This window comes from Crinia signifera, chromosome 2 (assembly GCF_055691185.1).
Source record: "Crinia signifera chromosome 2, ASM5569118v1, whole genome shotgun sequence".
In the NCBI taxonomy this organism is placed as follows: Eukaryota; Metazoa; Chordata; class Amphibia; order Anura; family Myobatrachidae; genus Crinia; species Crinia signifera.
The window spans coordinates 237,685,386-237,698,305 of NC_139218.1; the positions used below are offsets into that span (position 1 = coordinate 237,685,386).

General features: G+C 43.9%; 1 protein-coding gene across 2 annotated transcripts in view; it reads left to right on the top strand.

Annotated features, from left to right (window-relative positions):
• PHKG1 (phosphorylase kinase catalytic subunit gamma 1) overlaps positions 1 to 9,574 on the top strand; it is a 56,028-nt gene extending 46,454 nt beyond the window's left edge. The window contains exons 6-10 of one of the 2 annotated variants that reach the window (XM_083174068.1): positions 1,417 to 1,580; positions 4,235 to 4,325; positions 5,822 to 5,975; positions 6,320 to 6,445; positions 9,171 to 9,573. In XM_083174068.1, the coding sequence (XP_083030194.1) occupies positions 1,417 to 1,580; positions 4,235 to 4,325; positions 5,822 to 5,975; positions 6,320 to 6,445; positions 9,171 to 9,422 (787 nt within the window). In that variant the 3' untranslated portion in view covers positions 9,423 to 9,573. Of the gene's footprint in view, positions 1 to 1,416; positions 1,581 to 4,234; positions 4,326 to 5,821; positions 5,976 to 6,319; positions 6,446 to 9,170 lie in introns of both variants that reach the window. The other variant, XM_083174069.1, reaches the window with a different exon arrangement.
• The last annotated feature ends 3,346 nt before the right edge of the window (positions 9,575 to 12,920 follow it).

Below are 12,920 nucleotides of genomic sequence, written 5' to 3' on the forward strand. Positions count from 1 at the left end.
TCGCTGTTTAACCCCCTCGCCGGCCGCATTGATTACCTGCCTAAGTGTTTGTGGTCCGTGAGTGGTAGTAAGCTGTAATGTTCATGGGCGGAATGTTCTAACATCCGCAGCCCTCTAACGCCCCCCTTCACAGGGTACCGCATTGTTAATAATTGCATATGCTCTAACATATGTGATTATTAACGCAAGGAACAGCTCTTGCGATAATAGCTGTCCCTTGCGATGCGGCCACGGCGCTGGACTTCCGAGTCTAAAACCCGAGAGCCTGACTGCGCATGCGCAGTGCGCCATAGCCAGGGCATGCTGGGAGGGATCCGTGATGGATCCCTCACACAGCGCTGCGGTAAGAAGCCCATAGGCTTCTGCAGGAATCGCCATTGCTGGCGATTCCGTCTGCACCGCTGACACTGAGGATGGGTGTTAGAGAATACAGAGCATCCCGCCCCTTGTGAGGTTTTACTACAGTGGAAGTACAAGTCCAGTTCTAGTCACATAGGGGTTTATTTACTAAGATGGGATTTCTATTGAATAATCTTATTTATCTGCACCTCCTAGAACAGGCATTCCCAACCACGGTCCTCCAGGCACACCAACAGTGCAGGTTTTAGTGATATCCAGGCTTGCGCACAGGTGACTTAATTAGTACCTGAGTGATTCTGATTAAACCATCTGTGCTGAAGCCTGGATATCACTAAAACCTGCACTGTTGGTGTGCTTTGGGGACCGTGGTTGGGAATGCCTGTTCTAGAAGATAGCAGATAGAATCTGTTTGGTTGCCCATAGCAAAATCCCATATTCAATAGAACTCCCATCTTAGTAAATAAACACCACAGAGTGTTATAATGGTAACCTGTAATATATTGTACATTACGTAGGTTCTTTGTTGTACAAGGCTGGCAATAATGTACAATTGTTTAGCTATATATACATGGCTGTTAGTGCAGGCCAATATTCATGGCTGTACCATTCCAGGCCCTAGCTACAACTTTTTATCATAAAGAAAAGTACAGATAGGAAGCGTAGCAATGTGAAGGAAAAGCCAAGGCATACATTTTTTTCTTTTACATTTTCTTTTTTTTCTTTGCATAAAACACGGTTATTCCCAAGTTATTCATCTCTGTACTAATCAGGGATCTGTTACACGACATATTAGAGCTTCGTTCACTTTGATAAGTGCGACTCCTCCTCTAGCCACAAAAAATACTCCAATTTTAATATTTACGCCCAACATGCAAATGTTTCTAAGCATAACAGCATTGCCATTGTAGTATTAGTAATAATAGCCGAATAATAATGTATAATGGCTTGTTGTCACAAAGGTAGATTAATAAAGGTAAATATTACATACATAAATTAAATATTTTCAGTGGAGTCAGTGAATCATACCATTCTCTTTTAATATTTGTTGTCTTGCAGAAAAATAATGCGTGCCCTGCTTGAAGTTGTTGCATACCTGCACTCAAAGAACATCGTGCACAGAGACCTAAAGCCAGAGAACATTCTGCTGGATGACAACATGAACATTAAGCTGACAGACTTTGGATTCTCTTGTGAGATCTTTGAAGGTCTAAAGCTAAAAGGTAAGAATCACCCGCTAATGCTCCTTATGTGTCATGAAGGATCCTGCACTGTACGGTATAAACCATCAACAGGCCAGTTCTATATTATGTGTTCTTTGTTTGGTATGAAAGTATTCTATAGAATTTATTATGATTGTGCGGTAACAATGCAGGGGTACAGTATAGCTCAGTGGTTCTCAACCTCGGTCTTCAGGACCCCCCAACAGTGCACGTTTTCCCGGTCTCCACACAGAATCACAGGTGAAATAATGAGCTCCACCTGAGATCTTTTAAAATAAGTCAGTGATTAATGAGTGCAGCTGTGCAGCTGCAGGGTGACCTGGACAAAGTGCACTGTTGGGAGGTCCTGAGGAACGAGGTTGAGAACCACTGGTAAAGCTTAAAGGATAGTTTTCTAAATTTGCCATACTCATTTTTTTCTTACATACAAGTAGTGGCCCAAAAAAAGGAAATGCTTATGTGAAGTCACTAGATAGCGCACAAGGACAATACATTCTCATCCATCATGAGATTTAGGGGTTGATGTAAGAAGCAGTCGTTATGGGGGAGGAGCAGTATCAGCGCTGTCTTGTGCACTGATAATGCTTCTCAGGGCTGCCGTCAGAAATTATGGGGCCCAGGACTGGCAAAATCCCGGCCCACCCACCCCTCCCCCAGACAGAGCTGCCCGAGCTCTGCCCTCTGTCAGAGCGGCAGGGCCCGGGACTCAAGTACCCCCAGACCCCCCTGTTGGCGGCCCTGACGCTTCTCCATCATGTAGTGTGGCAGAGACAGCATCTCCCCACATGAAAGTAATGTGGAGGATCCAGACCAGGTTTTGGAAGCAGTAGAAGAATCCCAGGTGGGTAATCAGCAGCATACAGTATGTGATTTCCTGATATAAGGGTTTCCAGGGCAGAGTCACCTTGCTCTTGATGTTGGATTAGCTACCCAAGCGATAGGCCGAGGGTGTTCTATTGTAGGGTTTATTGGAGCCTTCCAAGAGTCTGTTGTGATGAGTTTGCCTGTATGCTACTGCCTGTAATTATGATCACATATGTAATCAACTTGGCATGTGTGAAAATAAACATCAAAGTCTTCATCTGAGTCCCAGTGTTTGTGATCCTGTGGTGGCTTTGGGCAGCATGTGATATCTTGTGAAAGTAGCGAGATCTCCCTCATGAGCAGTGAGTCGCCCGGGGGTAAGACAGCGCATCAGCACTAAGCTGATGTGCTGTGGGTGTCTGGCAGCAATTTTTCAGAGGGGTGAGTTTTCACTTCCCCCACTACAGCATCCAAGATGCTAATACATTTTGGTACTGCTGCTTCCTGCTTTGCCGCAGTAAAGAGGTGAAGCATGAAGTGATATACCCACGTTATAAATGCGGGTAAAATACATGTACACCTCAGTCTACCATTGTATCAAATTGTGCTGTAAGAATGGAATTACATTCTTATATAAGAAAATCATTCAAATGAGAGCTGTTAGAAAGGCTATCTCAGGCATTACTCCAGAACATTCCATACATGCTCAACTGGGCTTAGGTGAACTTACTGAAAAGGCCATAATATATTAGACTTGTGACTGGAGGCAGTGTCATGATGGAGGACACTTCTGTCATCAGGAAGGAAATGTTGGAACACATGGTGGAGCTGATGACTTTGTTCCATCTAGAAGCAATTAGCATTGAGTTTGGCTCCTAAGGGAATGATTGCACCCAAACCATGTCTGAAAATATAACACCACAACATAACAGAACTTCCAGAACCCTTCACAGTTATAATTTCTCAAGGCTGTAGACTTCTTTAATCTGGAGCCATATGTACTTGTAACCATATCACCTTATTCAGCTGCACCGTAGTTTCTGACCTGTTGTCTTGGCATCACTGAACTCACAATCGTGTATAGCCAGATGTGATGAGTTTATACACCGCCAACTATTTCAGATCTCCCGTTGTCTGGTAGGACGGTGTTAGTTTTTCATGAAACTGGATGCTAAAAGAACAGGTTAATCTGCAGTTACTTTACTCTTTTGGCTCATATTAATGCAGGGATATCACTATTCTGGTAGTTGAACTTCCAACAATGCGGCAGATGTATTAAGCCTTAACAAGACATAAATGCAAGGGAGATAAAGAGAGATGCACGTCTAGCCAATCAGCTCCTTACTGACTATTTTCAAACACAGCCTGTAACATGACAGGATGAGATTGGCTGGACATTTATCAGCTTTGCATTTATCTCTGGTTAAGGCTTAATACGGCTACCCCAATGTATTTTCAGATTTATGTTTCATCCTTGGAATTCCATGCTGTCATCACCTTGGATACTATTGATCTTGAAACATTAGGAAGTTAAGCTTTTTATTCATTGAAACTCTTGCCAAATCCTGCAGCCCATTGGTAAAATAGCCACCGGTTGCATACTTTTGTAACATACGCTGTGGCGAGTAGCCTCATTAATTATATGGTATCCTATAGCCTGGAGGTGCCATCTGCAAGTGATGCTGTGACCTTCAGATTATATGTGGTACAGCCAAATTAATTTCTGTGACACAATTTAGTTATAGCTAATTGTGTGCATTTTGTAATTGCTATGAAAACAGGTATATTTATCAGACATAGCAAAACTTTTGACTTCTAGTAATGTAGTTCTATTGGTTTTCTTTCTAAAGAAATATGTGGCACCCCAGGATATTTGGCCCCTGAAATTCTTCAATGCTCTATGGATGAATACCACCCGGGATATGGTAAAGAAGTGGACATGTAAGTTAATGTTTCTTAAATGTAAACTGCTTTATACTGTCTATTGCATGGGGTTTAATGTTCCTGTCTGAATGTAAATCTTCAGCTTGGGTCAGCATACATTTAGCATCGGGAGTCTTAATGGGGTACTTACTTATGGAAGGTTTCTGTACAGGGTAAATTATGAGCAAGGTGCCTGATTCAGCATAGATTGCAAAAGCTAAATCTTTTTTTAATGGGCAAAACCATGTGCACTGCAGGTGTGGCTGATGTAACATGTGCAGAGAGAGTTAGATTTGGGTGAGATATGTTTACACTGAAAACTTAATTGCAGTGTAAAAATAAACAACATAACTCACCCAAATCTAACTCTCTCTGCACATGTTACATCTGCCCCCCTGCAGTGCACATGGTTTTGCCCATTAGAGAAACATTTTGCTTTTGCAATCCATGCTGTATCAGACTCAAGGTTTGGTGTCTTATACTATTGTTTAGGGATAGGAGTTGTCTTGCTTTATCACTAAAGGTCCATACACACTGGGCGACTATGCCCAGCGTGTATGGACAGCGATGATGAGAATCATTGCTGCGGGGAAAGCCGCTCAGTGCATACACACTGAGCGGCTTTCCCCCTGCCCGGTGCCGACGGAGGGGGGAGGACAGCGTTGCATAGTGCAGAGCTATGCAAAGCCGTCCTGAAAGCCGCTCATCTGCTGGTATAACCAGCAGATGAGTGGCTTGCCCGGCGATGTTGCGGGAGCGCGCAGCAGCGCTCACCGCTCATCGTCGGACCATACACACTGGGCAGCTTTGAGCTGAAAGCCTCTCAAACCTGCTGTTTTGAGCGACTTTCAGCTCAAAGTCGCCCAGTGTGTATGGGCCTTTACTCTGCTTGTTCTGTTTTAGATAGTTACCGTCTTTCTTTTTCCTGGATAGAACATTAGCCGTGGCTGTCTTGTTTTAGGTTGTGAGGTGCTCTCCCTGCTAATATATGGGTTAGGCTGACTTTACCTTACTTCTTGGGAAGGGAATTTGGATACATGGGGGTATATTTTGATCTATTTCACATCACTTAAAATATTAATCTAGGTTAGGCTTAAAAGGACTAAAACACAAATTTACTAACATTTAAAAATCAATATAAAAAATCAGCCATTAATAAATGTGTTTTTTTTTATCCCTGGTAGCCCAACATCAGTTAAAATAGATTTTAAACAGTAAAAATCCGTCAAAATCGATCAATATTGACCATTGGTAAATATACCACAATGAGTGATTGGGCTGGAAGTTAAGCCTTAAATGAGCTGATGGTGCATGGCTGTATATGAGATTTGTTTTAAGACTGACATTAGTCTTTATGCACAGGATTTCACTTTCATTTTGGTTTTATTTATATGGTGAAAAGTCATTGTGGAGTAGAGCTCTTGCCTCTTATATGGCATACAATATGCACTGGTGTGTGTTCACTTCTGTTGTGTAATGTGTATCACTATCTCCTTTCTCATTCTCCTGTGCAGGTGGAGCAGTGGAGTCATAATGTACACCCTCTTAGCTGGATCCCCACCATTTTGGCACAGGAAACAGATGTTGATGTTACGGATGATTATGAATGGAGATTACCAGTTTGGTTCTCCAGAATGGGATGATCGGTCGGACACTGTTAAAGACTTGGTAAAGCACAAGTTTGATTTCTCACCTTGCATCTGAAATATGTACCTGTGCGAACCATGCTGCAATGAGAGGGAAGTACATGTAATGTATGTATGTATGTATGTATGCATGAAGTCACTTTATTTTCAACTGTGCTTTTGGACTAAACTAGAACCAGCAGCCCTCTACAATCTAAATATGATACATATCTTACATTTACGCCTTTTCCCTTGTAGTGCAACTTGGTTTTGCCAGGCCACTTTACTCCTAGATCTGAATGGGGCCATGTGTTTTTAAAAAATATGATAATTATATACAGTATGTATTAGAAAGAAGAAACTAAAACTACCATTGTCTCTCTTTAGATTGCCCGGCTCTTAGTGGTGAACCCTGAGCGACGTCTGACAGTAGATGAGGCCCTAGCTCACCCCTTTTTCCAGCAGTATGTTGTAGAAGAGGTGCGCCATTTTAGTCCATACAGAAAGTTTAAGGTAAATAATTCTCTATCATGCAGACATGTTTGGCAAGTGCATAGGGATGATTACATGATTAATTTAGGATATATAATAAAGCTGGGCATAGATTATACATGATATTTGATTCCCAGCGGTGGGGATGCCAATGGTCCAAAGACCAACCCAGACATTCCGATATGGAAAATCCCGACGTGGGCTCTGTATGTGTCCTAACCCTCTCCCCTAACCCACTTACCCTCCCTTGCAGCAGCCTAACACTAACTTGTAACCGACCATTTAAACCCCCCCCTCCCCGCAGCCTAAGCCTAACTTCCCCTACTAGTGCCTAAACCTAACCCCTATACCCCATGCTTGTGCTGCCTGCAACTCCCCCAATTGGGATGCTGGCCTAGGTATTCTGGTATCTGCACTCTGATCCTTTTGAGATTCTGGCACCATTCTTCTGATGGCAGCCAGGATGCTGTCGTCAATATATTGAATGAACGCCAGAAGGCTGACAGCATCCCTAATGTACAATTATTGGCCCAATTCTCTGATTAGCAGCGGATCGGGTCGATAATCGTTAAGTCAGATTGACTGAAGTACTAATTAAGTTACCTTTGCTCAAGCATAATTATAATTAACCCTGCTGTGAAAAAAAAAGAATATATATCCTATATAAGGTAAATATTACAGCTCATTATGAAGAATACAAATGGTTGATTTGCAATTTTTACACCTATTTTTAAAAAATTCACTTGGCACTCAAAGGATTAAAGCCTGGGGCCAAAAGTAATAGCGTGAGAGAATTAGAAAGTGATAGATTTTGGGAGAGGTTTTCCATTTTTTTTTTTTAAGATTCTCACATCCTATTACATTTGGACCTAGTACTGTAATGGTGGAGTTAAGGGAAACTATAATCTTGTGGTTTGCCACGACCAATCACCAAACGTCGGATGGTCGGGTAAGGCAAAACTTTTGCATGCCGACTGTTTTACAGTTCAATGGTCAACCGCATCAGGCAGTAAAAGTAATTGACCAATACCCAGTGATTTACATTTACCATGTTCCTTCATACTATTTATCTATATAATACATTGAAGAGAGTGTGTGTGTGCGTGTCTGTAGCATTGGGTACACACCGTGGTACTCAGAGACGCCAAATTCGGGAAGAAGGTACTTCTGGACCCGGTGGTGTACACTGAAGGCATTTTTGCGAAATTTCCCTTAGACATTTAAAAAACACCAAGGTTCAATTTGTCAAGATTGATGATCTGGAAAAAAGATGGACGATCTGGGAAACAGATGATTAAAGAAACAAAACACCTGATTTCATTGCTGTTATTTAGTATAAATGCAAACACATTCTAACATTATGGTGAAGGCTTTAAACAATTGGGAATAATTTGGTATATACATATACTACACATCACACACACGTACACGTTGTACACACACACACACACACACACAGTACACCACATATGCACACACAGCACTCTACACACACATACATTCTGTATATTTAGCGCACCTCACACACTGGACAGATACACACAACACAGCACACACACACATAACACACCACTCACAGTACAACATGCACCCAAAAACAGTACAACACGCAAAAACAAACACACAACACACACTTAAACATTGCACAGATACACACAATACACTACACACACACACATATATATACGTAGCGCACCTCACACACTTACACAATGGACAGATACACACATACATAACACACCACACACACATATAATACAACACACACACAAAAACTGTAGAACACAAACACACAGAACACAAAAAATAAATGTATCATAGATGCTAAATCTCCGGAGTGGATGTGCAATTCATCAGCACACACAACATATCAAGTGAGGAGCAGTGTGTTTGAAAAAACGACACCACACCTGATTTAATTGCTGTCATTAGGGGTTAATCAGATTTAATTGGTCCCCTGTGCGTTCACACGGGGGACCGATTGTTTGTAACTGTGCATGCGCATAGGTTTTCATGTACAGCCACTGTGTGTGAGCTGTCTCAGATCTGCGAGAAATCATTCGATGGTCGCCGACCATCAAATGATTTCTCCCCCGCACCCAAGGCTGTGAATGGATGATTATGCAAATCATCCATTTGAATGCTAGCAGGGGTTCAGACGGCCATGCAGGTGACCCTTGTTGGACTCGCAAGGCTGCCTTGTGAGTCAACCAGAATAAAACCCATCAGGGCTGCCACTAGTAATTGTGGGGCCCAGGACTGACCACACAGACAGGGCCCCCCTCCCCCCCCCCCCCAAAAAAAGATCAACCATACTCATATATATACAAACATTAGCCAGGTCTATACCTTTTTTAAAGACACAGACGGCCACTGCTCCTCACATCAGTCCCCTGGCAGAACTCGGCTGACGGCTCGTGAGGCGTGACAGCCAGCTCCTCTTCTACGTTGCGCGGCGTGACATCATTACGTCATGAAGGGCGATGGGGGTGGGCGGATATGCCTGGCGATTTAGGGGCGTATCCCGACTGCCTAGACCTTGCAGACCTAATGGGGGAAGGAGATAGTGTAGGAGGGGAGTCTACAATTGAGGTTAATTTAACCTTAACCCAATCAGTCAACAACATTTTGGACCAAAGTAGGTGATACAATGTAAAGCTCTGCGGAATATGTATGCGCTATATAAGAAATTGTAAATAAATAAATAAGATAATGGTTACATGAGTAAAAGGTTTTGTCGTTCCAGGTGGTTTGCTTAACAGTTTTGGCTTCCGTCCGTATTTATCACTACTATCGCCGTGTGAAACCAGTTACCAAGGAGATCGTTGTAAGGGACCCATATGCAATTAAGCCTATTCGGAAGATGATTGATGCCTGTGCATTCAGGATCTATGGACACTGGGTGAAGAAAGGAGAACAGCAGAACAGAGCCGCTCTGTTTGAAAACACTGCGAAAGCCATCCTGCTATCCCTGGCTGCAGAGTCCAGGACATTGTAAGTTACATGCTGCTTCTGGAGGACATAAACTTGCTTACACAATAATGCTCACTCAGAGACTCCATTTTGAATACAAATAAATATAAATATATGTGTGACTGTAAATATATTTATGCACTGTTTATGCAATAAAAAAAGTTCAAGGTACATTTTTTCTTCACTTGTGTGTCATTTAATAAGTTTTAGGGACTAAATTTACTAAGCAGTGGGTTCGAAATACCGGTGGGTTTGCAACCTGCCAATTTACTAAGGCCAGAACTGCCATCAAAGCACACCTTACAAAAGCATTGAATACAAAAGAAACATCAATGTTTTAGACCAGGGATTCTCAAACAATTTTGCTCTGGGACAATAAAATAATTAAAGTACACCAGCAAGTTACTGCAGGATGGCCACCACATGTGTGGTCAGCAGACCGTGCATGCACAGTAGCATTAGAGGCATAAAGAAATGTAAGTAATGGCTAATGACATGGTTTTCACTTGCCCCCACAGGCACATCCCATAAAGTTTGTGCTAAGAGCTCGCATCCTTCCCCCTCATGCTCCCCTGCTGCTGCTTTCCAGACCCCCATTCCTGTTGGCTGCTGATTACTCCCCGTACTGCACTTACCTAGCAAGAGGTTCTTCACAGAGACTTGCTTATTGGAGTTTGCTCCTCAGGGGTAAATTTACTAAGGTGGCCGAAAATGGCCGATCCCTGTACAAATGACCCCACAATACAAATGGAGAATACATCAAACTTACTATGCTTCTGTTTTGTCGGCATTCGTATTTGCCAATGTCCTACGCATTCATATTTGGCTGCCAAATTACTGGCAGTTCAATACGTACGAGACAGCACAATGCTGGCCTGTGTAAAATATAGAACAACCCCCCCCCCCCCGGCAATAACTAGCCTCGGGCTCATTTAGCTGGTCTTGGTTACATGAATACAGGGGGAAAACGATAGAGTCCTCCTGTATTTCTATAAACAGCACCAGGCTCATGGGCCGGTATGACTAGGGGTCCCCCGTATTTTGACTAATAAACATTGGGTTTTGCTGTGGAACTACAAGTCCTAGCAAGCCTCCCCTGACTTGGAGAACCACAAGTCCCAGCATGCGGGGCATTAATGGGCCCACTGAATCTTGTAGTTCCACAACAAAAACAATTTCCAAATAAATGGCACACACCCAGAAAAATAGAACTTTAATGCATACTACAATCAGCCTGACACACACCACCGGCCCAACCCGCTGCCTGCTCTGTTGCTGGACCCGCTGCCTCCTCTACTGCCTGCGGAACCCGCCTGTCCACTTCCCGGGGCAAGGGTATCTTTCTTGGCAGAGAGCATCCCATAAGCTTGAACCCGAAAACACTGGCTGCAAACATGGATGCGTGAGGTGTAGTGCAAACATTTAAAAATAAATAGTGCTTTAAAGAACCCAACTGGGAATATATAATTAAGGAAATATAGTCCTGGTTGAATGTTCAAAGGCCATGTCAAGAGCATTTTTTAAAGCTTAGCAGGTGCCAAGGAAATATTACAACCGTATATTCGCAGCCTAGCTAACAGGTAAACGCCGAACGCCCCCAGCCACCTGAATCCACTCACTAGCATCTGAGTGGATCTGTATGCTTATACTTTTTTTTTAGGTGCAAATTATTAGAGATCAGAGAAGCAGGCACTCTAATGGGACACACACACTAACACACACACAGTGATTTTAGGGCATTTTCTAAGCGATCTCACTAGAGAAAATGCACCATACATTGCTGTGTGTGTAGGGTCATAGCTATCACCCCAGCGATTAATAATAAGCACAATGGTTATCAATCAGTTGGGGCCAGTGTTCTCAGTGGAGAACACTGACCCTGACAGATCGATCGCTCAGTGGCACATTGCTGTGCAGTGCTGAGTGATTTAACAATACTCAGAAAGTTCTCCATCCCGTGTCAAGCTGTGTGTAGGACGCATACGGTTATGTTGGGGGGGGGGGGGGGGTGTTATAAGTTAGATATAATAAGAATAAGTATAAATATTTTTTTTTTATCAATATATATTTTATCTCTGTAGTTATTTTAACACAGTTGCATGAGTGAAACTGGCCTTGTTTGATAGGTAATTTGGTACTTGTTTCCTATCTGGGCGCCCATCGCGGGCATCGCATGTACATCGCATGCCATTATAATGACATGCGATGCGACCGACGCGATTACCGCGATTTTACATAGGGAACAATATTAAATGTCCCAATTGACCCGATTTCACATAGGGAACAATGTTAAATGTCCCAATTGACCCGATTTCACATAGGGAACAATGTTAAATGCCCCCCCCCCCAATTGTTAACACCACTCCACGATCAACGTCAACCCGAAGCGCGGCGAGCGCAGCGAGCCCGCGAGGGGCGGCGTTACGCGTCCTCCGACCTTTTCATACCCCTACTATCCACTAGGGCGTGGAGTGAGAATAAAATAGTGTGGCGAGCGCAGCGAGCCACCGAGCCCGAAGCGTGGCGAGCGCAGCGAGTCCCGCGAGGGGACACGGATAACTTCACATCCCCTTGCGGGCTTCACAGGTGTCCGCGTCCCCTCGCGGGGCTCGCTGCGCTCGCCACGCTTCGGGCTCGGTGGCTCGCTGCGCTCGCCACACTATTCTATTCTCACTCCACGCCCTAGTGGATAGTAGGGGTATGAAAAGGTCGGAGGACGCGTACCGCTGCCCCTCGTGGGCACGCTTCAGGTTGACGTTGATCGTGGGGTGGCGTTAACAATTGGGGGGGGGGGGGCATTTCACACTTCAGAGTGGGTATTTGGGGTCTGTGGGCCATTTAACATTGTTCCCTATGTAAAATCGCGGTAATCGCGTCGTCGCATCGCATGCGATTTTTTGTCAGCATGCGACGCGACCGACGCGATTTTTTTTTACTAACGATGCCCACGATCAAAATCGTGGGCGCCCAGATAGGAAACAAGTACCGGTAATTTTTTTTCTTTTATATACCATGCTAGGTGGCACCTATAATGACTAGCCACTGACAATGGTCCGGTGGCCACACCCCTTCAAACAAATGACCACACCTCTTGGTGGGCCCCTGTGAGTGCATTTCCATGGTGGGCCCTACATGCTCCAGTCTGACAGTGACTACACTCACCCATACATACTTACCTATAGGGTCCACCGTAGGCCTAACCACTTTTCCGGCAGAATCCATAGGGTACCTCTGAAAGGAAAATATACTCACCGGCTTCTCCGGCATAGATCAAGTCCTCTTCGGTCTAAAGTAGGCATCCACGAGTGATAAAAAACAAGCCGAGAGTCCCAACACCATACGAACTGAGGAGCCGCAAATGTGTTTACACTTGCAGCTCCTCACCCAAATTGCAGGATTTCCCGGTGACGTCATTCACCGGGTCCTCCCCCAGCCAATTAGGAGCGGGTTTCGGGGGAGCTCGGCAGCTGATTGGCTGTTTGTGGCTCCATAAACATTCTGTAGACATTCTACAGCAACTCTA